Consider the following 27,525-nt stretch of genomic DNA (forward strand, 5'->3'; position numbering starts at 1 on the left):
AACAGGTCCTGTCCCCTAGTAATTGGGAATTTTTGAGTCGCGAAATCCTTTAAATTGGGAATTTTCGCGTCATGAAATCCATCAAATTGGGAAATATCAAAAATCATACAAATACATCAACTGGAATCTATTTTATGTAGTAAACAATGCTTTTATACACTATCAATGGCATTCTGGGATAGGGTAGATCATAAGTCTGTAACAAATACCAGTTTATTTAAAAAAAAAAAAAAGAACTGGTTTTCCAAATAGAATTAATGGGTATTGCCGCAATATAACTGAAAATTGTTAAAAATGGCATAAAGCCCAATTAAATAATTACTTTGTGTGGCAATTTGAGATAACTTGTCTAAATTAAAAGGACCAGAAGATGACCATTGATATAATGGAAAACAGAAATTTAGGTGGAAAGCATTGTGTCAAAGGGTGACGTGCTTATTACAAGCAATTTCACCATTTGTTAGTCTCAATGGTTTCCAATGGTTTCTTTCGCCTCTTAAAAATCCTGAATGAAAATAAACATTACATTCTTATTGATATACAGTGAGTGGGGCACAATATGTCTGAAGCGTCTGTGTGACTTTCCTCAATGGTTGACAGTTCACTTGATGTGCAAGGTGAGTCAATGTGATAACTAGCGAGGGCAGTAACGCCTTACCAACTGGCTTGGCTGAAAATTCTTGAAGGGTACCATCATTGGACCTCACGGAGAATTTAATTTTTTCTTTGGTTCAGGACGAAACCAAAAGTCTTCAAGACTTTTATGCTTGGCTGATTTCATTTTGTTCACTTTCTTCAAGTAGTATTTTGAATTGTGACTCATTTTCTGGCTATTTATATAAAAACCACGATGCGAGTGTGCAAAATCGTCGGAAGTAGTTGACTATTTAACTTCGCAAGTATTTGAAGAGTAAAACGAGATTTCGGATTTCCATATTTGGGTTTGTTAACTACGTAAAGACGTCGCTATGAATAAAACCAAAACCCGGGAAAATATTTTGTCAAAGTCGGCATTTCGAAAAATCTATCATTCTTTCGGATAAGGGTTTTATTTTGTATATTGAATCTGTATTTTACGAGAACGTTCAATAAACAACTGTCACGAACATGTGAAACAGTGTTATCGAAGCGTACAGAACAAGGTCAATTTTACTACTATTGCCTTATTTGGTTGACTGTTTCCCCGCCAGCATTCAATAATGCCGCATTATGTATGCCGGCCTGGGAACAGTCAACTTGGTAACTAGGTGGCTCCACCTATCGGAAGTTGCGTCGGCCTCATTCTAAAAGAACAACAACAACTACAACAACAACCGCTTCCTTTTCATACTTGTTTACTAACTTCTGAAGTCGTTTTGAGACAAAAAAGATAGTCTATTTGGGATTTTCGAATCAATACGAGGCCGTTTTTATATAAACTATTTGGGATAAGACCGTTTTCTAAATTGGGAAGGGTCCGTCGGCGATTTTGGGACCAGGTCCGGTCCCGATTGGGAACAGGGCCGTTTACAGGACCCGTTCAAAGAAGGAAAAAAAACCCTATATGTATGGCCCCATTACCAACCCTGGGGCGCCCCCGCCCACCCAAAATTGCCTTTTACTATAACTTCTTCATTTCTACACCGATTTACTTCAAATTGATACTGAACATCTCTTGTGACAATACCGTCAATCTCAACTATGTATGGCCCCATTTCCAACCCTGGGGTGCCCCCTGGATCAAACATGCCGCGTGGGGATACGTGTCGGCCTCTGCTGCACCATTTCTAGTTTATAGATTAGGGTGATGTTGGTAAAGAAGTATGCAAAATATAAAAGCAATATGTCAAAGGACATAGGAAATATTTGGGGTAGTACGCAAACTTTAACATAGAATTATCAATAATATGCATATTCTAAGTATAAAAGGGGCAATAATTCTGTCAAAATGCTTGATACAGTTGTCTGCTCTTGTTTATAGGTTGGGGTCAAGTTGGTCAACAGGTATGCAAACAAGGGCTGTTTGTAAAACATGCATGCCCCCAAAATGGGCTGTCAGTTGTAGTGGCAGCCATTGTGTGAATATGTTTTTTGACACTGTGACCTTGACCTTTGACCAAGTGACCTGAAAATCAATAGGGGTCATCTGCGAGTCATGATCAATGTACCTATGAAGTTTCATGATCCTAGGCATAAGCGTTCTTGAGTTATCATCCCGAAACCATTTTACTATTTCAGGTCACCATGACTTTGACCTTTGACCTAATGACCTGAAAATCAATAGGGGTCATCTGCGAGTCATGATCAATGTACCTATGAAGTTTCATGATCCTAGGCATAAGCATTCTTGGGTTATCATCTGGAAACCATCTGGTGGACAGACGGACCGACATGTGCAAACAATATACCCCCTCTTCTTCTAAGGGGGGCATAAATATGAAAGCAATATGTGAAAGGACATTGAAAATATTTGGGGTAGTACGCAAACTTTAACAATTGCTGCATATTCTAAGTGGAAAAGGGGCCATAATTATAACAAAAAGCTTCCTAGAGTTGTCTGCTCTTGTTTATAGGTTGGGGTCATGTTGGTAAACAAGTATGCAAAATATGAAAGCAATATGTCAAAGGACATTGAAAATATTTGGGGTAGTACGCAAACTTTAACATTTGCACGCAAACGCCAATGGGAACACCAACGTGAAAAGGATAGCTCCACTATACATATTTCATATATAATAGTCGAGCTCATAATTAAAGTACTTTATGAAGCATTTATATTTTTATTTTTATACACATTCTTATTTTCAAACTCAGCTGAGAAATCATACGAACAGTTGTTTTCAAAAAGTTTCAGGAAGATTGGAACAAAAGCAACTTCCAGAGTGTTAAGATTGTTTTTTTTTATATTTAACTTAGTGACCCAGTTTCAAACACAGCCAAGACTTCAATGAGAAAAATGCTCTGACGAAGTATTATAAAGATCAGACAACAAATATGGCCTCTAAAGAGTTCAAAAGGTAAATGTTCACACATCACCATTCAAGAACGATGGACAAAAGGCCCACAAAAGCTCACCATGAGCATGTTTTAGGCCACAATTAAAATATTGTTGGTTTGCCCTTTACCGACCCTAAATTTTACAGGTGGGTAGGTAGGTAGGAAAATTATTTTATTTTATTTGGGAAATTATATTTTTAATACACTAATAGTCTATGAATATTTAAAACACTTTTATTAAAGCACTGTTGCAGTGTACGAAGCCCTATGTAGCTTAACATTATCTTGTTTGCTGTTTCTTGCATATATTAATATCAAATGCATGCTTGTGTGTTATTACATTTAATATTTGTTCATTATATGATGTTAATTGCTTAAATGCATTTGTAATTATTTAACAGCCAGACAGCTTTTATTTTTAACTTAAACCTTTCCCTTAAATTGGGCTTAATTAGCATGCAACAAGCATTGAAGGAGTGTAGAAAGACAGCCCAAAGCCTTTAATGGAAAAAATCAGACATGGCGAAAGACCGTCACATTTTACAGGCCAGACTTGCCTACCAGGAGAAACAATTCACAGGCCAGTTGAAATTTTTACAGGCCTCATTTTTAAGTGTTTGACCGGTTAGTGCATAGTCTCAGCATGGCAAAGTAAATTCATAAAAGGGCAAACTGAACATTATTATAAAGCATTATTTCTTCTTGAATGCTCTGAGCTTTTATGAGTACATACGTACAGCTCAGAGGGTCAATAGCTGGGAGTTGTATTATTGCAACTAACATAAGCATGAAAACTTAATTTGGGGAAATAAATTAAGGGTGTTAGTTTCAGTTTGTGGATATACTAACGCTTTAAACATATATACTTGAGTGTTGTCGATGTATTTAGCTAAGAGACATTAATAAATTAAATAGGAGGTTTTTGTGTGACGTCACAAGAGGGGTTCTCCGTTACTAAAAATAGATTGGCCGTCAACTTCTTGATCGCGGCCAATTACATTGTATCAGAGTAAAGGTCGTCGGAAGACTTAATACTTACAATTTCACAAAACAAAACTATAAATACCCGTATTTTTTTTAAATAAGAATTTAATAAATGATATTTCAAAATAATAAAACATATAATAATTTGAATATTATAATAAGTGGTGTGGATGCGATAGTGTTATTTTTCATCCGCGATTGAAATTTAGTGTAAGGGGTTCATTGAATTAGTCATAAAACAAAGCCCTAAAATAGCTCAATACATTTCAATCTTGAAATGTATTTTTAATTTTCTTTTACATTAAATGAATTTTCGTTTCGTTAACATTGAATGAAAATATTAATAAATTTAAGCATTCAATTTGAAAAAACACCTGCATATTTTGCAAATTGAACTGTCTTTGCATATACACGTATATTGAAAACTCGTCAGTAGTGATAATGAGCGATACAAATCTAGCATTTTATGATACCATTAAATTACACATTTAATTTATTTAGCGCAAGTATTTTATATCTCTATAATGAACAAACGCCATTGCTTGTTTTCATGATGATGTTTCGAACACTGCAGTAACGCACGATCTTTACACATTATAGCAGAGTTTAAATTTGCAGGTACCAGTTAAATACGTTCATTGTGTAGCAGTAAATGTGTACAATATTTTAAATGTATAGTTATTAAACACTTTATTATTATGTTTAAACTGGCTAATATATATACGTTATAGTTCCTAGCTGTTAATCCATTTCGGACAAATGTCTATTTTTAAATATGTTCAAATATTTTATTAAAGCTATGTTAAGTTTTTGACTTAATATGTCGAGAGATGACATGGAGGTATCATAAATTGTGTTTAATGACCAGACACATGTGGTTTATGCAGAGACCCCATACAGAGTCATACAAGTATAGGTCCCTGGGTTTATGACACACTGTTTTCTTAGTAATTGTCTGGACAGTAACCGATCATATCGATCGAGATAATTGGTTTGTGATAAACAAAGGGGCAATTAAACACTGGGTTAAAATGCTGAAACAAAGAGTGTCAAAATTGGTGTGAACAATTAAATAGAAAACATTAACATTTATCAAGAGGATTTAGTTAATCTGTAACAAGGTAAGTTTTTACAGACAAATAGGTTCAAATCAGTTTCTATATGTTGATTACATCAAATCAATCAAGTTGTTGTTTGTTTTCTTCTTTATTTGTGTTCGTTCATTGGATTCAATTTAATCTGAAAGAATTTCAATTTCTGAGTATTTTATGTTCTTTAAAAGGGTCGCGAATACGTTTGTAACATTATCACGATGCGCTTCATCAATGCAAACAATAGCAGAATGGCCGCAGTTTTGACGGCCAAAATTTGAGCATGCGCAAACGTGACGTCATTATCGGAATCCCCAAAACCTCCTATAAGTTTACCTTTACATATCCATTTCACTAACATGCCATTACAGTAAACTGTTTAGTGTGGCAAACATAATAAAGCATAATATGCACATGAATCTGATTAAACACAGATCCACTTGCATATAAATCAAATCATGTTTGTCTTTTATATTTTCGAAAGATAATCCTGTAACTGTTAGATGTATTTTTCTTTGCGAGTAGACTCAGACTGCATTCCAATTTTCAAACACTTCACTTGTTCTGTGACATTCAGTTCATACATTTCCAAAAAAAAGAGAGTTTTATTTGTATCTAAAACCTATGCTCCATCGTAGAATGACAAGCTCTTTTCATTAATCGATACTAATTATATGATGTCCGTCGTAAATTCGATAGTCATTTGTCCTCGCTGAGCATCGTTATTTCTTTAAATTGTCCGCCATCTTGGATCACGTTAACAGCAGTGTACAGCGAACGTAAACTCGTATATGTCCGACTACTTTCGAGAACCAATAGTTAAGTATGATGTCGTTCGGCCATTTTCACGGAACACCGCCGATCGCGATGCTGGTTATAGACGCTTGCATTACTGTCTATTCTGGGGCGTATGAAATTCCAACCACCGGAGCGACCTAGATCGGTCAGGGGCGATAATAATAGACAGGGATATAAATACGCGCATGAATAAATATTGCTTTCGGCTCTTTTATCATCGTCGAAACAAACGAAAATTAAAAAAAATACGTTTTCAGAAATCGCAATAAAATTTTTTGGGTCGGGGGGTAAAAAGTGGGTCGGTCGGTAAAGGGCAAACAAACTCAATTTTAATTTAGGCCTTACTCAGTTGAGCTAAAAAGTAACATTCACTTCAGGTTGAAAATAAAATGAATTTTTTTTTATTTTCCAATTTACAGCAACAAACAGTTGTTAAGATTAATCATAAATGCTGTTTATACCTTTGAAGAGTTAGGAACTGAGAGATTCAATGCTGAAAAGTCATTTGTGAGATTGCTGTCATAGCTGTTATTCAGGTAGTGTTTCATGTTGGGGGCCAGCTGTCCGTTCATCATGCTGGAGACAGGGCCATTCTGTGGGGGCGGGTGGCTCGTCTGCAAAATAGGACACACAGCTTTAAAGGCTCTATAAAGGTGACAAATCCATTTATTATGCATATCAACTGGTCTGATTTTTACCGGATTTCAGTTACTCTTGCATAAAAACTGCTAATAAAACAGCTTAGGCACAACTTTGTCAAGAATTATGGAAGATAAACCCGTTTCATAATTGGAAGAAATGTTTACATTTTTGCAACTAACGTGATGTGTAGCCTCAGAGCGGTGACATGTGCTAAAACTAGCCGAAAGAAAATTCAATTTTAATTCTATTTAAACAACTTTTTACCAGCAGAAAGTAACTTATTAGATCACTACAAACGTTTTAACCATTTAGAAGAGACCTACTTTGTGGGTGATACCGGAAAACGTTAAAAATCATTGTTATATTTTTGGTGACCGGAGTCACTTTCCCTTTCTCTTTTCCGAGTAAACAGCGATGTAAATAAACTGATTGTTTGTAAACACAATTGACTTGGAGGACACTTTATTTTGAGCTCAAAACAAGTTGTATTGCTCATTTTTTATTGTAATGTCCAATAGCATATATATATTGTTTTTTGATAACCTTTATAAATAAAATATGAAAAAAAATATTTAAAAATCGGTAAATAATTACGGATCTTCACCTTTATAGAGCCTTAAAATACTATGTAAAATTACAGCCGTGGGTTCAAATAGGTAGATAATGACCAATTTAACCGTTTGATGGCCTGTTTTAGAGGTGCTTTTGAGCAAACAACTCCTAAATGTGTTCATGTCTTTGGATGGAAAGTGTCTTGCACATGTTAATTTCACGGTGATGTCATATTTGAAGTTTCAATTCATTCACATGAGAAACATGCACAAATTTGCCTCACATATTTTGACACTTTGTGCAGACTAACTGAATAAAAGAGAGTTCACTAAGAGCTGTGCTCCGGTAAAACAGGACCTAATGTATAAAGTATCCAAGTATGTTGAGTATCGTCCAGTATTAACCTAAGCAGTCCCAACAGGCTAATCAGGGGCAACACTTGTGACTTTCACCCTAAACTTGATTTTCGTTTAGAAGAGACTTTCTTCAAACAAATAATACCATAAAAGCAAAAAGTGTCATCCCATAAAAGCAGAAAGTGTTGTCCCAGATAAGACTGTTAGTATTGCATTAAGACCAGTTTTCCCCGAACGCAATTTAAATATACACCCTCTCGAACCTTGTTAGCTAATGTATAATAAACACAATATAAAATAATTCTTTATTAAAAATGCAATATAACAATTAAAGAAGGCTTAATGTGAGTTGTATTTAAATGCTGAGCTCAAAAAATATTGTGCACTTTCGTCTTCAAGGGTAAGAACAGTGTTCCTTTTATAATTGTTAGGCAAGAGGGCATGTAACCTCCACATTAACAATTTAGGTTAACAAACCAAGATGGAGTTAAAATAAAGAAAAAGAGCAGGATTTTATCTTATATTTCATAGCTAAGATGTGCATTGTGTATCATCCCGCATTGCCATTAGACTACCCAGTCTGCACAGGCTCATCAGAGATGACACTTTCTGTTCTTTATGCAAAAAGAACTCCTCTAAATGAAAAATACCATACAAGCAGAAAGGGTCTTCCCTGATCAGCATGTGCAGATTGCACACTCTTATTATCAACCACACTTTATGCACATGCATTAAACGCAGTTTTCTCCAAAAGTGACTAAATACCTTGCCAGAACACTGCTTAAAGATTTGCACTCAGTTAAGAGTGTGGTTCATACCTGGTGCTGTGACAGGGGTGTGCTATGGGAGATAGGGACCTTGTTGGGGGTCATGGAGCTGACACTATAGGGGCTGGAGAGTGGCGGGGGCTGACTCATGCTGCTGTTTGACATTGGACTATTGGAGGTCAGCACTCCATTGCCAGACATCACTACACTGCCTCGTGGCTGTCGTGAGATAGGTCCAGGGCGCTGAAATGCATCAACAAAAACTAAGTCATGTGCCTGAAAAACCGAGCTTCATGCATGTGCTTTAAGTGTTGTCCCAGATAAGCTTGTGCCATCTGCAATGGCTCATCAGGGACGACACGTTCTGCTTCTATGATTTTTTGTTAAAAGGAAGTCTGGTCTAAGAAAAAAAAACAGTTTAGGCGGGAAGTGTCACATTTTAATCAAGGACGACACTTTCTGCACATGCATTAATCACATGTTTTATCAGAACGAGGCTCATTTGAACTTTAGGTACTTGTCAATACTTGAAGTACACGAAAGCACATAATTGCATACATGAAACTGATCAGGTCTCGTTACTTGTATACACTGGACAAAACAATCTTAAACTTACAAAAAGGCAAAGGAATTGACATTTTTGCTTCAAGTCAATAACAGAAAAGTATATTTAAAATTAAGCTTTTAATAAACATGCATGCCCCCCATATGGGCTGTCAGTTGTAGTGGCAGCCATTGTGTGAATACGTTTTTGGCACTGAGGCCTTGACCTTTGACCTAGTGACATGAAAATCAATAGGGGTCATCTGCGAGTCATAATCAATGTACATATGAAGTTTCATGATCCTAGGCGTAAGCTTTCTTGTGTTATCATCCGAAACCATTTTAATGTGTCAAGTCACCGTGACCTTTGACCTAGTGACCTGAAAGTCAATAGGGGTCATCTGCGAGTCATGATCAATGTACCTATGATGTTTCATGATCCTAGGCATAAGCGTTCTTGAGTAATCACCCGGAAACTATTTTTCCAAATTGAGTCACCGTGACCTTGACCTTTGACCTAGTGACCTGAAAATCATTAGGGGTCATCTGTGAGTCATGATCAATGTACCTATGAAGTTTCATGATTCTAGGCATAAGCGTTGAGTTATGATCTGGAAACCATTTTGCTATTTCGGGTCACCGTGACCTTTATCCTTGTGACCTGAAAATCAATAGGGGTCATCTGCTAGTCATGATCAATGTACCTATGAAGTTTCATGATCCTAGGCATAAGCGTTTTTGAGTTATCATCCAGAAACCATTTTACTATTTCGGGTCACCGTGACCTTGACCTAGTGACCTGAAAATCAATAGGGGTCATCTGCTAATCATGATCCTAGGCATAAGTGTTCTTGAGTTATCATCCGGAAACCATTTTACTATTTCGAGTGACCTTTGACCTAGTGACCTCAAAATCAATAGAGGTCATCTGCAAGTCATGATCAATGTACCAATGAAGTTTCATGATCCTAGGCCTAAGCGTTGTTGAGTTATCATCCGGAAACAATCTGGTGGACAGACATACGGACCAACATGAGCAAAACAATATACCCCCTCTTCTTCGAAGGGGGGCATAAAAAATACCAAAACACTGATGATTAAAGGCTTAAAATATAAAAAAACAAGGGACAAAATTGTCACAAAACCAGGTTTTCATTGTGAAAAAAAATCTGATAAAGGGAGAAAACTCAAACTGAACTTTTGAAATGAACAAACAAAATTAACCCCCTTTGTATTTTTTTTAAAAATCTATTTTTAGTCGTGGCGACCTTGACATTGGAGATATTGACGTGATTCTTTCTTGCGACACACCGTCCCATGATGGTGAACAAATGTGCCAAATGATTTTAAAATCTCACAATGAATGACATAGTTATGGCCAGGACAAGCTCATTTATGGCCATTTTTGACCTTTGAACTCAAAGTGTGACTTTGACCTTGGAGATATCGACGTAATTATTTCGCGCGACACACCGTCCAATGATGGTGAACAAATGTGCCAAATGATTTTAAAATCTGACAATGAACAACATAGTTATGGCCCGGACAAGCTTGTTCCGCCCGCCCGCCAGCCAGCCCGCCCGCATTCGCCAATCTAATAACCAGTTTTTTCCTTCGGAAAACCTGGTTAAAAACCTGGTTAAAAACAGTTCCAGCTACTGTTTTTCTGTTTCAAACTTACTGAAAATGGCTGAAATTCAGACTGAGATGTGGCTGATGTTTCTGCTCCAGAAAATGTGGTGTTGAAAAATGGATCTCCATTGGTAGTAGTCCCTTCTTGAACTGGCATTCCTAAAAGCATGGGGACATACCGGTAATACTAAGCTCTGCTCCCAATGGATAGTTAATTTCTGACAATAAAAATAATGTTATATTCACATGCAGTGGGGTTTTTCTCCACCATTTTGGAAATGGGGCCGGGTCTCTTTGAATTGAGAAAAAGTGCTGCGTTTTTGTTGGAAACCTTCAATTGGGAATTTTTAGGTCTCATTTGGGAAAAGGAATAACTATTCTGGAATGACACCTTACGCACATGCATTAAGCCAAGTTTTCTTGTCTCAATTATGAAAACATGTTAACTGCACACACATTTATCCCACAGAGAACCACAAAATATGTACTTCTAAAAAATTTTGCTGCACACTGTCGCGGACGCAACACAATTCTTTTTTGTCACGGCAAAATAATTATGATTCTTAAATTTTGAATCCTGTAGTGTTTTATAACTTCAGTTTACACAGGACCTTCCCTAAAATTCTAAGTAACTAATGCCCAGGGATAAAATTTACTCACAACATATTCCAAATCGATGTAGAATCTGATCATTTTTAAGTTAAAATACATGTATAACTTAAATGACACAATACAAATTTAATACAGGACATGGTTCTTAGATTATTTTGTTTTACAAACAATGTACGCAATCAAGATTTCAAGATTTATTAGATAACATGTAAATAAAGGCCTCCGGCCCAAAATACAGCATTCATTTACAATAACATTATACAATGATAAATGCCACCTTGTATACATTGTGATTTTACACTTGTGTTTCAACAATATACACAATATTATACAACACAAAATATAACAAAAACAAAAAGTTTGTAATCAAGGTAAATTTATATTCCCAATGACATTCATTTATTTCGTAACATAGAAAGTTAATTGTTTCATAACAGTGATATCAGTGCTGCTCATTAGAATATTAAATGACGTTTCGTTTCTTTGGCCGTTATACCAATTATACAAATAACTTGTTCTTATATCTGTGTACTGGGGGCACTCAAAGAAAGCATGGAATTCGTTCTCCAATACATGTACGTCAAATCTTGTTAAACAAAATAAGCATGTTCGGTTTTCGCGCTGTACGTTAAAATGCCTTCCAAGCTCAATGTTCAATTTATGATTGGAACACCTAAAACGAGCATATGCGCGACGTGACTTAAAGGGTACATCTATAGTTAAATATTTCTCCGGAGTTAAAAGTGATTTAAAAAGTTTGTAAGTGTCGCAGCTCGGAGATGCATTTATCTCATTGTGCCAGTCTTGGGTTTTACAGTCTTGTATACGCTGTTTAAAATATTGTAAAAATATAGTCATATCGCCTACGTCCTGGGCAACCCAAACAAAACCAAAACCATATTTAAATAAGAGTTCCTTCACATATGTTGCCCAATTTTTCCTTCCAATATCGTCTAATGACTTCAGCATTTTGTAACAATTAACTGGATATCTATGATTAGGCATATGAAGTAAATGACACCAGTATTTTATGCATTTCAGATAATACACAATACAAAGTGGTAATCTACCACACTCCCCTAAGACCATGCTGTTATTAACCGTCGAACCGACGCCTAAGAAATATTTGCAAAATTCTATTTGTGATCTTTCTATATTATCACAGTATTCATAACCCCATATTTCAGCCCCAAATGTGAGTATGGGTACAACCATAGTGTCATAAAGTTTAAAAATGTCACTATGGGTAAAATAACCAAAGGGAACTTGAAACTGTTTGATAGAGAAGAATGCTTTGCGTGCTTGTGCCACCAACTTGGATTTAGCAGCTGTCCACGATAGCTTTGGAGTAAATAACAGACCCATATTATATTTATAAACTGAAACGACTTTAACCTTTTGACCATTTAGAAACCACCTTTCATAATTGCGTAAAGGACCACCATTGCGGAAGACTATAATTTCGGTTTTATTCATGATAATCTGCATACCAGTATCTTCGCAAAATTTTGCAACAGCGTTTAAATGTAACTGAAGGTTATATGCTGTGTCCGCGCAATTAGCTACGTCATCAGCGTACATCAAACAATAAATATCTGGTATGTCATTGGTTATAAATATTCCATGACTACAATGTTCCCTTAGATAGCTTACTAAATTATTTATATATATTGAAAATATTATCGGTGAGCTTAAATCACCCTGCCTGGTACTGATGCTACAGCGGAACGGTTGCGTAATGATACTTCCGGATACTTTTACATGTGCGCGTAAATTTGCGTACATCGATTGCAAGACAATTAGGATCTTGCCGTTCATACCTTTGGCATATAAACTGGTAAAAAGTTTGAAATGAACCAATGAATCAAATGCCTTTTTGAAGTCCACATATAGTACGTAGAAACGACCACCAGGTTTAGACATATATTTTTGAATCATGCTCTGGAGACAAAAAAGGTTATCTACAACCGAGTACCCAGATCTAAACCCGGATTGTGACTCTTCTATGATGGTGTTTTTCTCTGCCCACTCATTTATGCGTTCAGTAATTATACTTGAGAAAATTTTATACATGACATTAATCAGTGAAATTCCTCTGTATTTAGCCGGTTCTTCCTTACTGCCCGATTTAAATATTGGGACTATAATACTTTCGCACCACGATTCCGGAAATATACCTGTATCTAAAATTTGATTAAAAAGACTATTCAAGATCGGAATTATAATATGTTGTGTGTTTTTATAAAATTCCGCTCCAATCCCATATTTACCGTGTGATTTACCAGTTTTCAGCTTAGATATACTGATCCTTATTTCTTCATCCTTATTGGTCTATTAAAAGGGCTATTAACATCATAATCGTCACTGTTATCAAATCGGGTATTATGAATTGGAATCTGATCATTACTGTAAAGTAAAGATTGAAAGTAATCTCGCCATTTTCCAGGGGAGATAGAATTGCTTTCCGTTTCAGGCTTTGTATGCCCTCTTACTAGTTTCCAGAACGTTTTTGGATTATTGCTTGATTTTAGCAGTGAAAATCGTTTTTTACGTTGATACGTGCATAGTTTCGCCTTGCACATGTTTTTGAAAGATGATCTAGCTACCTTATAGTTTAAAAAATCTACGTTATTATTTGTCGAACGAAAAATCAAGTTATTATAACGAAAATTTTAGTTGAACAGGCTAGGATTTAGAGGCATGGGAAAGGCGCTGTAATGTAAGGATTCATTCTGGATCATTGTCATACAAGGATTTGCTCAGTGGCTATAAAATCCAGTTAATAGCTGGAGATATAGACAAAGAAAGAACATGGTCTCAGTATAAGTCAATGTGGATTATCTAAGACACATCCTTTAATCTGAGCTTTCAGTATAAATTAAATAATTCAAACTTAAAATCAATTCATTAAAAAGGACAGTTTTCAGAGGCAAAAGTTTTTTAAACTGCAATTTAACTAAAATTTACTTTCAAACATTTGTTTTATATTTATGAATAATAAAGATGACAAAAGAAAAAAGATTTAGGTCCCAGATAATATAATTAAAAAAGAAGAATGCAATAGATGTTTCATTGTCACTGCTTCTGAAAGAATTGCAAATGTTAAAAGTATATGGTGTGAACAATTCTCATAACAAATTGGTATTGAGTCAGACCATTCAACGGATAGTATTTGAGATAATATGTATCTCTCAGTGTTTTTTTTCACCTATAGGGGAATGGTGACGGGGCCCGTCCAAAGGGGAAAACGCGTCGTTTTTTAGGAAAAGGGGAAAATAAAAAATTCAGTTTTATATGTAATGATATTTATTATATGAATACACATGTGTGTATGGATGTAATATTCACAGCTGAATGTCTCTGTCCTTTGTCTTTAATATATATCAATGATTTTTTCAACATTACAAGTTTAAGTGAGTTAAGCCGTAACACACAGTCTCAGTTTTCCTAGCCAATTTGAGTCTAATTGGGATTTTTTTAATCAATAAAACGGCAAATTTGAGCATTTGTTATCAATAAAATGGATCAAATTGGATTGTTTTTTTATCAACAAATATTGACACAATATAGATATATCAGGCCTTTTCCTTGCCATTTTGGGAAAAAAATGCAATTCATGTGAAAAGTCCACTTATTTGGGAAAAACTAATTTAATATAACTCTTTATAATAATAAAAAAATCATTCTAATTATAGTTATATACTTTGTTAGGTGTTTATGAAATAAATTTGAGATATATTTATCATTAGACAGTTCTTTCTAAAAAAAAGATTATTTTTTTTAACTTCTGGAGGGAATTTTTTTTTTACAAAATTGGGGAAAAATATATAATCTTTTTTTAGGAGAATGGGGCCCGAAATTGCCATAAAACAACACTATCTCTGGTTAAATTGCGTGTATTGTAAAGATGATTTTTGGTATCTTGTGTTGGCTTAGTTTGGATTTTAACTATTTCCTCGCATCCTTTGTAAAATGCACGTGCCATGTCTATTTTAACAAATACAATAGCCTTTATCCCTGTTTAAGTTGTGGGTAATTATTACTTGTGAAAAACTGTCAACAAACACCGTAGCATGGAAAATACTAATAAATAAACCATTTTGTGTTACTAAGAAACACTATGAATAATACATAAAGGAGGAAATATTTGATCTGAAGGTATTGAGTGATGATGAATTACAATCCTTTATTCCGCAATTTTGATCAGCAAAACAACTTTTTTCATTATGACTGCATTATGTGCAACATTCTATCAAGGGATGACACAAAATCTCTATACCCACAGCTCAACGAGAACCTACCATAATTCAACAATGAATCATAAACATTATTTATCAGATGAGTTTTATGGTAATGTATTTGAGAGCATTTTCTGTCTATCTCTACACTGACAGCACTTATCAGCTATATCTATACTGGATGCAATACTTTGTTTCATACCCCATAGAGCATGCTGTGTTGAAATATTTGTTTTAAACTGACCTGGATTTGCCATCAGCAAAAGCAAACACATTTGAGTAAAACCTAAACGATTCTTCACATTAATCAAGACAACGATGGGTACTACCTAAACTTTCCAACAAGTTTATTGGACTAGTCTTTGACAAACTGCCATTTGGAAACTGATTTGAAAAATTGTGAGCAGCAAATCCGACTGGCGATTGATGTAAATATTGACACTCTTCACCAAACGAACACGAACCCTTGCTCACAAAGTATCGACACAGTGCAGGCTTTTTAGCATTCGTAAACACACTTGTCATGATCAAAAAGATTGACGATTGATGCACTTCAATTCTGTGCAAATGTCAATTGTATCTTGCAACAAAAAATACTCCGATCACCTGCTTTGTTTTCTACTATTATTTTTTATTATTTTGAAAGCTATCACAAATTTGGTAAACCTGTGCGCATGCTCAGTCGACGTGAATTATGGGTAAACTGCTTGCAGCATTGAAAATAAAATAATGGAGTTGTCTCCCAAATAACGGCTACATAGTACATCTTTTTCAAAGAAATGTGCGTTCTGGTCTTAAATCATTCAAAAACGGGATAATTTGCTGAGACATAATATATTTCTTACTTTGATTCTTCAACGTGTGACGTATCTACGAGAAAGCATTAACATTTATGGGACCAATGTTCGCGCATCATTTCAATGGGTGTGTGTGTGTGGGGGTGGGGTGAGGATGGGGTGGAGTGGGGGTGGGTTGGGATGGAGTGGGGGTGGGGGTGGGGTGGAGTGGTGGAGTGTAGACGGGCTGTAACTAAGTAATCTATAGTCGACCTTTTTTTACTTCATGTAAGATACAATGATAACAATAAATGGTTACAATTATGTTAAACCAATATGTATATATAGTAAAAAGAATGCATATATAGTTTGTTCAAACTACTATACCCACATAGCTTGTGAAAGTAACACAAGACATATGTGGATAGATTAAAAAGATTTAAAAATAGACATGTTTAGATATACATCTTCCGATGCTGATCCACGACCGATATCGATCAAAATCGGTGATAAGATTTAGGATTTAATTTAATAGGAAGATAAAGAACTGAGTTAAAAAAATAAAATTTGTTAATACTTAACGAATCAAAATTCAGCAAGTGGAAAATTAATCTATAGCATATCCTCTCAAGAATGATATTAATTTGTTTTGTTGGTATAACTTTAAGTTTCAACCTTTCATTTTAGGTTTTAAAATTATTGCGGTCTTTCTGTTCATATTGCAAGTATGCAATAAAATAGTCGTTAAAATTAGCGTGCGCCGCCCTTTGCGGAGATTAAGTACTTGACTGACTAGCTGATTGTTATTGGAGCTTAATTTGTTAAAAGTTCTAACACGATATATTAAGTAACATTTCATAGGAATAATAGTTTAGTAAATGTCGTATATATAGGTAAAACAGGACGGGAGAGAGCATAAACCATGACGGACACCCACTGATGTGTTGAAGTAGTCTCCCTTCTGTCCGTTGAGAAGTACTGCGCTGCTGTACCAAGTACAGGCTCTACAAGTCCCTCTACAAGACTCCACCCTACTCTACGGCTGCAAGACATAGACCCTTCACGCGTACACAGAACGCAGAATACAGCTATTTTAACAAACATTTCTCCGAAGACTACTCCGCATCTCCTACACAAAGCACCAGACCAACGAGAGCGTCCGGAACATGACTGCAAAATGTTGGTTCACAAGAGCCCCTACTGGCGACCGTCAAACGACGAAAGCTGGCTTGGTTTGAACACATAACCATGCACACTGTAAGAGTATAGGCCTTAAATTGAATGCATGAGTCATACCCAGTGGCACTCTGTTAGTATATACATACAAGCCTCCGCAGTCTATCAGTCTATTGATAGCGCACTATCAAGTTGCCTGATAATATATTTATTATGGATGTATAATAAACTTATAAACCATACGTGTAGTTTATTAAGTACACCATAGACATGGTGTCAGAAACAGCTGATAATTTGATTTATCCGTTCGGACAGTTTCAGAAAAAAAACATTTTGTAATTTGTGCCAATTATCTGGATCTACGCCATGGGTGATGAAGCACCAACATCAGCCTCGATAGCAGCGCCAGCGACAATGCCATCGTTATAACCGTTTCATGAAAAGCTCGACATGGACGGTACAATTGCCACAAACTGGAAAAAAATTAAGCGCTCGTGGATTAACTACGAAAAAGCATCAGGACTTAGTGCCAAGGCAAAGGATTTACGTGCCGCTACGTTCCTTACATGCATAGGAAGCTATGGACGTGTTCGAGGGATTCGCATTCACTCAGGACGAAAGCCAGGAAGACATAGACGTCATTCTACAGAAATTCGAAGCATTCTGTGTTGGGAAGACCAACGTTACGTACGAAAGATACCTGTTTCATACGTGCGTACAAGGTGAGATGGACTCATTTGAAACGTATTTGTCAAAAATACGCCAACTTGCCAAGACATGCGAATACGGACAATTGAACGATGACTTAATTAAAGACCGATTGGTTTTCGGAATGCGCGACACACAGGTGCGTAAACGTCTTTTACAAGAAGACAAATTAACTTTGCAAAAATGCATTGATATGTGCAGGGGCGCAGAAGCCTCAAGTGCAAAAATCAGGACAATTAGCAATGATTCGTCAGGTGTGTCCGACGATGTGCATGTCGTCAAAAGAAAATCGAAGCCGCAACAAAAGCAAAGCAATCACAGAGGACCAATCTCAACCGTCAAGAAATGTCCTTATTGTGGAACAAATTGCATACCAAACAAGTTCCCGGCCGTTGGTGTAAAGTACCGAAAATGTGGAAAGCTTAATCATTATGCGTCAGAATGTCGCTTAGCCAGAAAATTAAAACACAAAAGCCATGTGAAGCAATGTGACCTTTATGACGATGGGAATTGCGATGACATATTAACACTAAACACAGGAAAGTTTTTTTCAGAACATAATTTATGCAAACATGTTACTAGTGAAACTCAGGAAAACAATTAAATTCCAATCAGATTTTGGCGCGACAAGTTCGCCGACAACAAATATCATTCCACGGTCACTAATCACAGGAGTTGAAATTGAATGCACTGACTCAAAATTGAGAATGTATTACAAATCAGTGATCAAAGCTGAAGGTAAATGCCAGTTAACGATAAAAAAATCCAAAGACACATGCTAGGTACAATGTTGAATTTTTAGTGATTGAAAAAGATGTAACCCCGCTACTGGGCGCAGAAGCAATCCAAGAAATGCAATTGATAAAAATTCAATATCAAAACATATGCCATGTAGTCAACTCTGATTGTTTGTCAATGCATGATATTGAACATAAATTTTCAACAGTCTACATTGGGGATGGTGAATTTTCTAAGCCACTTCATTTAAACGTTGATGATACTGTTCAACCAGTGACGCTTGTCGTTATCATTAAAACTTGTGCTCAAAAAGCAGCTGGATAAACTTGAGAATAATGGCACAATTGCGAAAGTTGACACCCCCACGGACTGGTTAACTAGTTTGTTAATTGTGAAACGTGCTTCTGGAAAGAATCGTCTATGCATCGATCCTAAGTCCCTTAACAAAGCGCAGAAGCGTAGCCACTATCTGATGCCAATGGTTGAAGATTTATTACCAGAGCTCTCACAAACAAAAGTATTCAGTAAATGCGATGTCAAAAATGCTTTTTTTGGCATGACAAGTTAGTTGAGGAGTCTAGCTATTTAACATAATTTGAAACGCCTACGGACAGTACCGTTGGCTCAAGATGCCGTTTGGGATATCTCCAGCACCGTAATACTTCCAGCAGTATTTGCAAGAAAGCCTTAGTGGTCTCAGTGGAATATGCGCCATAGCGGACGATATAATTATCTACGGCAAAGGCTCCACATACGACTAAGCCGTCAGAGGCCATGATAACAACTTGAAAAAATTGTTGCAACGATGCACAGTACGCAACATTAAGCTAAACAAGGACAAGTTGCAGCTACATAAAACAAGCATGCCGTTTGTTGGTCATTTATTAACGGACAAAGATGTTACACCAGACCCCGCGAAAGTTGAAGCAATCATTAAAATGCCGAAACCAACATACAAGAAGGGTGTGCAGAGACTATTAGGTCTACTCAATTAATTGACAAAGTTTTTACTCAAGCTCAGTGACATGTGTGAGCCACTACGCCAGCTTACACACAAGGACAACTTATTCCAGTGCATGCGCATTACAAAGCACTACACACGATCAAGCAAGCAGTGTGTAATGGTCCTGTGCTACGATATTTCGATTCAAAGCTCGAAACTACAATCCAATGTGATACATCCGATACCGGATTGGTGTGTGATTTTTCAAGATGGACAACCTGTTGCATTTGCAAATCGAAAAATGTCCAAATCGGAGATAAACTATGCGCAAATCGAAAAGGAACTCTTATTTGTGCTATTCGGATTTGAGAAGTTTCACCAATATGTATATGGTCGCAAAGTGACTGTAGAGTGACCATAAGCCGCTTGAAATAATAAGCAAAAAGCCGTTGATCAGAGCTCCGAAACGTTTGCAGAGGATGCTACTCAAACTGCAAATGTACGATTATGACATTGTGTACAAGAAAGGCGAACACATGTACATATCGAATACGCTTTCAAGAGCTTATTATGGCCATGGTTCAACGAAACTCGACGACGTTCTACTCTCGGAGTACGAAAAAGAGATTGAAAGTACAAAAATGACGGACTATCCATGTGCTTTCTCAAGAAAAACAAGACAATCTACGCAAGAAAACACTAGCAGACCCGATCTTAAGAATCGTGATTGATCAAATAGGCAACGGATGGTCAAATACGCCACGAGAAGCAAAGCCATATGTATCAGTGCGCGATGAACTCTCATGCAAAAATGGAATTATATTCCGAGGAGATCGCGTAGTGGTGCTGAAATCGATGCGAAAACACGCGCTAGAACATATTCATTCTCACACTGGTGTTTAAGGATGTCTAGCAAGAGCACGCAACAGTGTTTATTGGTCGAACATGACGTAAAAAATAAAGGATTACGTCAGCAAGTGTGAAACATGCTAGTCGTTCGGTAGGAAGCAGTGTAAGCAACCGCTTATCAGCCACATCGTACCTGATCGTCAATGGGGGCTAAAGTAGCTAAAGTAGACGTGTACACACTCTACAACAAAGAGTACTTAGTGACAGTCTGAGCAGTTCAAAGCTTTTGAAAATGAATGGGACATTACTTACTCATGCTCGTCAGCTCGATTTCCCCAGAGTAACGGAAAAGCCGAGAATGCTGTAAAACTGGCCAAGAACAAAATGAAAAAAGCGAAACCCTCGAACACTGATCATATGATAGCATTGATAAATTTCCGGAATACTCCGCAACAATCTACTCGCTAAAGCCCAGCACAACAGTTGTTCAATCGAGCAACAAGAACACTGTTACCCATCAAGTCTTCGAAGCTTCAGCCTGCAGATCCAATGACGTACACCGAAAGCTCAAGGAAAGTAAAGAACCCCAAGCACATTTTTTGGAAGTGTAGGCTGGTGTGGGTGGGGGGAGCCAGCAGGAGTAGTACTATTGGGATAGGTTCAAGGGGGGTAATTGTGGAGGTGAAGTTTTATGATAGTTGTGTCCCCTAGAACAGAGGGAGTACACGGTAAATGGAAATTACAAATGGAAAATGATGGATAAAAAAATTAAGACAATATGATGTTGTTATACTGAAATAATCCAGTAAAAAGGAATTGGTTAAAGAGATACCAAATCATACTAAGATGCAGGAAAAAAACCACAAGATGCCTTAATCTAACCTATAATACTAAATATATAGGGGATGTAACAGGGTAAAAATGGTACAAAAGTACCTCATTTGCTATATAAGCAAAGTTACAATTTTAATAGAAGTTAAGGAAAACAAACAAACAAATAAATGTACATGTGTATATACTATAACACTTAATATAGCAATTTTTAAAAATAATTATAGTACCAAAGAGTTGGTAATACCATTGAAAGGGCTAACATTTGTTTTGCAAGGTGTGTGACCCTGCACCGTGCACTCCTGTCTGACATGGTTCTTCGAGTTTGAAGGAGAAGGGGGGTTGTCAGAGGGGAAAGGAGGGGGGGGGGGTAATGCAGCCAACATATCCGGGTTACTGGACAGTCTCGTCCTTTCTTTTTAAATAAAAGCTGCTATAAAATTTGAATATATTAAGAAACTGAAGAATGTCAATGGTGGACTAACGTCATACTCTTATAAAAAATGTTTTAAAATAAGGAATACCAGGTCAATACCATTGACCTGATTTAGAAAGGAAAGGGTGGAACAATAATCCCATTTAAAAACTAAAACAAAGTTGTGTCAAAGTGACACAAATCCAACACAATTGCAATGACTATGTCAGATTTGTGTAAAGATTACACAGTTTAAAACAAGTCAGTCACATGACTGAGTAATTGGGTGGGTGTTGGCTGCTATCCCTCCTCCAATGACCTAGATCTTGTCAGTTATCTGACAGTCCAGAAGGTATTCGGCGAGGGCAGAGAAGACCGGGCCCCTAGCTGCTCCCTTTGGTCTAGCACGTTGGAAAGGTTTAAAACTAGTCCATGGGAGTGCAATGCAGCTTCGAGGTGGTCCCTCTGCACCTTATGGTTTTGGCAGTGCAGCAGCATGTGGGGTTCAGTGAGGGGTTCCTGGCACCAAGGACATGCAGGGTCTACACCGATGACATACTTTCCCGCGCCACCGGGTAATAGGATGGTTCCCATCCTCAGGTGCGTGATGGCTCTGTCAAGCACAATGCTTGCTCAGTATCTGTCAGGCGGCCTGAGGGTTTTCACGGGTCTGGTAAAAGTATGTCGACGGGAAGCCAAATTTTCGGTCCGGAGATTCCACTGACTTACGACAAATTTCTTTGTCAGGGAGTAGATCTCAGTAGGTGCCAGGGGTTCCCCAGCTTCTACGGCCCCCTAAAGAGGCCCTCCTTAGCCCCCCTGTCGGCCTGCTCATTCCCACTGATGTTGACATGTGCTGGACACCATACTAATGTGACATTTACAGATTTATCTAGGCACTGTTGATGAAGTTCCAAAATGCTAGTAAAAATATCAGGCCTAGATCTGCTATTTCTGTTTTTTATAGACTCAAGAGATGACATTGAGTCTGATAAAATAGCAGTTTTAGTAGGTTTATTGACCAATATCCAGCACAAAGAGTATTTAATTGCCAAAAGTTCTGCTGTAAAAATAGAGAGATTGTTGCTGAGCCTGTGCGTTTTTGTAATATTTTTTGAAGGAATTATAAAAGAGTTGGCTACCAAACCAGAGTTAGGACATTTGGAGCCGTCAGTGTAGATTTTTAGATGCTCAGCATACATATTATCTATAAGGGAGAGAGTTTCTGACTTGATGAGGTGTGGCAAGTCAATTTTCGTTATTTTATTAGAGAGTGATAGGTCAACATCAATCGGTCCAAACGTCCGGGGGGGGGGGGGAGGGGGGTTTGGAGGGCCTCAGGTCTGCTACAGGTACCTTGTCGAGGCCGCCATCTTCCACAAGGATCCTAATACTCGCACCAAATGGTAGGGCGACATGCTTACGCTTTAGTATTTTCCCATTGATGAAGGTGGCAGACAAGTTTGTTAACAGGGTTTGAACCATGCCAAGACTTAGCCCTGGCCCAGAAATTAAGGGACTACTGATTTCGACGCAAGTCAAAGGGTAGAATACCGGCCTCCTCTTCAAGCAGTGCACCTGGTGTGCAGCTCAGGGCTCTCAGAGCTATCCTAAGTGCCTTATGTTGAATGGCATCAACCATTTTAGGGCGTTTGGCTTTGCACATGCATAGATCTGGGCTCCATAATCTAGCTTTGGACGTATAAGGGACTTGTAGAGAGTTAAGAGGCTATTTTTATCTGATCCGCAACCTGTGCCTCTTAACATTCTCATTTAATTTAGGTCCCTTTCGCACCTTTCTGCCAAATATTTTAAGTGGCGAGTAAAGGTTAACTGTTTATTTAGGTACAAACCTAGAAATTTCACCACTTTTTCAAAGATAATTTTTGGTGTCGCCTAAATTTAAGTCCGAAGAGTGCTGAATTTGGTTGCCAAATAGTACTCCTACTGTTTTGGTTGGAGAAATTTTGAATCCCCATTCAATTGCCCGTTTCCATATGGAGTCTAAGCCTGCTCGAGCCCTCTTTTGCAGGCGTAACATGTTAGACCCCTTTAACCAAGTGCCTGAGTCATCGGTAAACTGGGAGATAATCATTCCTGAGTCTTTTACGGCATCAGGTAGACCGTTTACGATGATGGAGAACAGAGTCGGGGATAATACGGACCCCTGGGGGGGGGGGGGGGGGGTTCCGCGGTCAGTTATGGCTACCTCTGATAACTCCCCATCGACCATGACCTTGATTTTACGGCCCTCTAGGAAAGCTCTGAGGTAGTGAAAAGAGTATCCAGTGATTCCAAAATCAGCTAGCTTTTTTAATATGCCAAAGGTCCATGTTAAATCAAAGGCGGCCTGAAGGTCAAAAAAAATTGCTTATACCGATTGCCCTTGATTTTTTGCAGACAGAATGTCATGTTGTAATCTAGCTAGCTGATCTAGAGTGGATCGCCCCTTCCTTAAGCCAGACTGGTAGGGGTTTAGTATGTTATTAGATTCCAATAAGTGTTCTAATCTTTTTGACCATTATTTCTAATAATTTATCTGCGTGTGATGTTAAACTTATTGGACGATATGAGTTTGGATCATTTTTGTCCTTACCGGGTTTAGGAATTGGAATCACTGTGGCCTGCTTCCACTCGGGTGGTACCGTGCCTGTCCTATACACCTGATTGAATAGGTTTAACCATATTTTGAGAGTTATGGCTGGCATATTTTTAAACATTAAATATGCTATTTTGTCAGGCCCCGTGGCGGTGTAACTCCTGGTGTTAATGACATTTAATAATTCTGTTATAGTAAATGGTAAATTGAGAGGCGTGCTGTTGTCCCCTGGCTCATTTAAAATGTTTTGGTGCTCAGTCTCAAACCGCTTCTGATAGTTCAAAGTTTTAAGGGGAAGGTTTGAGTCACTGGAGACAGATTGGAAATGCTGTACCAAAATTGAGCCTTGTCCCTTGGGGTAGTGGCAATTTCGCCTTTGTATTTAAGTAGCGGTACAGGGGTGAATGATTTTCCTTTAATTCTGTGAATTGTTTGCCAAAAATCCCTAGTATTTTTCTATTAATAATTGCTGAATCACAGAATTCTTTCCAATTTTGAGTTTTTGCGTCCAAAATAACCCGCTTTGCCTGATTTTCGAGGGACCTATAATTAAGAAGATTATGCTCAGCGGGGTTCTTTTTAAGAATTTTTAATGCTTTTTTACGGTCTTGTACCACCTTGGAGCACGCCTCATTCCACCACGGGACCCTATTTCTGGCCTTAACCTTGACGGAGGAGACCGTTATGCTACATTCCGCTATGGGCAGTATCTTACTAGTTAAGAAGTTACAAAACAGATAAGTGTCCAGAGATCGAACATTTGCAAGGGAGAGATCTGAGCAGAGGTTCCTTAACTGAGCCCAGTTAGCTTTTTCCAATAAAAACATTTGCTCTCCTTAGCATTGAGCCTCAGTTCCCTGTGCAATATAGTTGAGCAGGGTAACCTGTTGTGGGAGATGATCAGATCCCATGGTATCATTAACGTTCGCCCATGCAGACGCACTTGCTATCCTGGCATTAACAGCAGTAAGGTCAACGTGGGAGTTTAAACCAGTGGGGTTAAGTCTGGTTGGAGAACCGTCATTGAGCAGTATAAGATCTTGCTCGTCCAACCATTCTATAACCGCCCGACCTTCTGCATCTGAATTGATGGAACCCCAAGCAGGGTGATGTGCATTAAAGTCGCCTGGGAATATTACATCATAGGGTCCTTTAATGGTCCTTAATTCCCTAAAGAGGCCGTTCAGAGTTTCAAGATCACATCCTCTTGAATATAAATTGGCCAGGATAAGAGGCCGGTTCTTATCAATAACTAATTTAATTGCTAATGCCTCAATAGCAGTGCTACCATCAGATTTAAATTGGTTGTTCACTCCCAGGTGTTCATAATTAATTGAGTTTTTAATATATATGGCAAGGCCACCAGCAATATTATAATTTAAAATACCAAAATTTTTAAATTCACAGTTGTACCCAGGTATATGTTTTACTGTACTACCATATTGGAAAATTTAGTTTCCTGTAAGCATAGGATATGGGTATTAGGGTTATTATCAATAAAATATTTTAACTCTGTAAGTTTGTTGGCGGTAAGACCACCAACATTAATAGAAATGATTTGCAGATTACTGTCCATATTGGAGTAAAATAATCTTGCGTTTAATCTGATTAAGTTGATGTGGATGTGGAGATTTAACTCCTAATTTATGACTGGCACAGCCCCTTTGAGTTTCGCGGGGGTCCTGGCCGGCCGAACGGGTTTCTTGTTAACAGAGGAGGGACCGCTGGCCGGAGGGGGGATCTGCTATTTTTGGAGGGTCCCCAGTTCCAGAATGGATTTTATTAGATAGGGATTTGTCAGGGGGATGACCTTTGTTAGAGATTCTATGCAATGTTTGAACCGAGAATCAATTTTATTATAAATGTAGGAAATAACACGACACTTAGTGGGCCTATTTCGGTCCTTTAATATCTCAGCTATCAGATCCGTCACTCGCTGAGATGTATGTTCCTATATGTGTGACCTGTTGCTGGCGGATACTTAATTTTGATAAATGATTCCCCAGCAAATAAGTTACGTCTGCTGGAGTTAACGGCAGGGGAGCTCATTGGGGATGTCTAGGTGTCGACCATTCTGAGACGGTTAGACACTAACTCGAGGCTCCTCCTCTCTTTCGCAGACACCAGAGATTGTGAGATTCCCCAATATACTGGAGTGCACCGACACCAGAGAGTCGTGCCCCGTCACATCAAACATGGAGTTGTCCGACAGTGTAGTGCCACTACAAGTGGTGTCACTAGCACCGTCAGACAACAGGGTGGACGGGGAGGACCCCCTGGTAGCCACAGGAGGGCGTCTCTGAGCAGGTGGGGGTTCCATATTTATGGGTTGAGGGGGAGTACTCTTACCCACTAGCCCCTCAACTATAGGACATGTCCTCCCGGTTTGGGACGAGATAATACCGGTAGAGGCATGTTTGGGTGATAACGTGGAACCGGTTGTGGTGATGGTGTTTCGGGCGCCCACGCTGTGGCTGTCATGTACGAATAGCCTACTCTCCTCCTCGGACCAAGTGACCCCATAAAAATTGGCAAAGGTGGCTAAATGAACCGCCCTCTGATAGGAGGGACACCCCCTGGTAGGATGCGGAGTGCGGGCCGCCACAGTTGGCGCACCAACGTACTTTGTTGGTGCACCTTCTCTGGCAGTTAGGTCCGGTGCAGCGGCAACATGAAGTAACACTAGGGCCCTGCTGGCTATGTGGCCCTGACAATTGAAACACCGGGTAGGTGTAACCGGGCAGAGGCGAATGTCGAGGGCAACGCTAGTGTCCTTGACAAATATTTGAGTGGGGACTTGAACAGAAGTGAGAAAAGATATTTTGACTAGTCTCGGAAAGCCAGGTGGGGGAGAGCGATAGGGCTCAACCCTTTCCAGATTAGTGATAAGGAGATCAGAGACAGAGATCGCAGGGTTGAAAGAGAGGCATTTCTTAAGTTCCATTAGGTCCTGGCTTTCCGGGATCCCTGCTATATGACCATGTACCAACCTCATGTTCGACGGGGATAAGGCCCGGACTGCAACTCTACCGAGATGGAATGTCCCCTTAGAGAGGAGGGTGGCAAGAGATTGGTCGAACTTGAGTTGTAGAAGCACACAGCCAGATGCCAAAGGCACAGTCCGCTCAACAAGTCCAGGGAGTTGTTTTGCCAAACATTAGGCCAGTTGGAAGATAGAAAGAAGAGACATGATAGGGCCTACACTTCCGATTGACTGGAGGAGGCACTTAAAGGGCATGGTATTATGGGTTATATGAGGCCTATCCAACAATAAAAGTGCCTCCCCTAGTAAAGGAGTC

At 38.2% G+C, this 27,525-nt stretch overlaps 1 protein-coding gene across 8 annotated transcripts in view; it reads right to left on the bottom strand.

Moving 5' to 3' along the window:
- LOC127841374 (PAN2-PAN3 deadenylation complex subunit Pan3-like) overlaps positions 1 to 27,525 on the bottom strand; it is a 72,934-nt gene that overhangs the window by 33,425 nt on the left and 11,984 nt on the right. For 3 of the 8 annotated variants that reach the window (XM_052370184.1, XM_052370183.1, XM_052370182.1), the window contains 3 exons: positions 10,391 to 10,500; positions 8,218 to 8,409; positions 6,311 to 6,463 (listed from right to left, as the gene is read on the bottom strand). In XM_052370184.1, coding sequence (XP_052226144.1) covers positions 6,311 to 6,463; positions 8,218 to 8,409; positions 10,391 to 10,498 — 453 coding nt within the window. In that variant the 5' untranslated portion in view covers positions 10,499 to 10,500. Of the gene's footprint in view, positions 1 to 6,310; positions 6,464 to 8,217; positions 8,410 to 10,390; positions 10,501 to 15,435; positions 15,895 to 27,525 lie in introns of those variants that run through there. The other 5 variants (XM_052370180.1, XM_052370181.1, XM_052370178.1 and 2 more) reach the window with 5 other exon arrangements.

The sequence above is a fragment of the Dreissena polymorpha genome, chromosome 8 (assembly GCF_020536995.1).
Source record: "Dreissena polymorpha isolate Duluth1 chromosome 8, UMN_Dpol_1.0, whole genome shotgun sequence".
NCBI lineage: Eukaryota > Metazoa > Mollusca > Bivalvia > Myida > Dreissenidae > Dreissena > Dreissena polymorpha.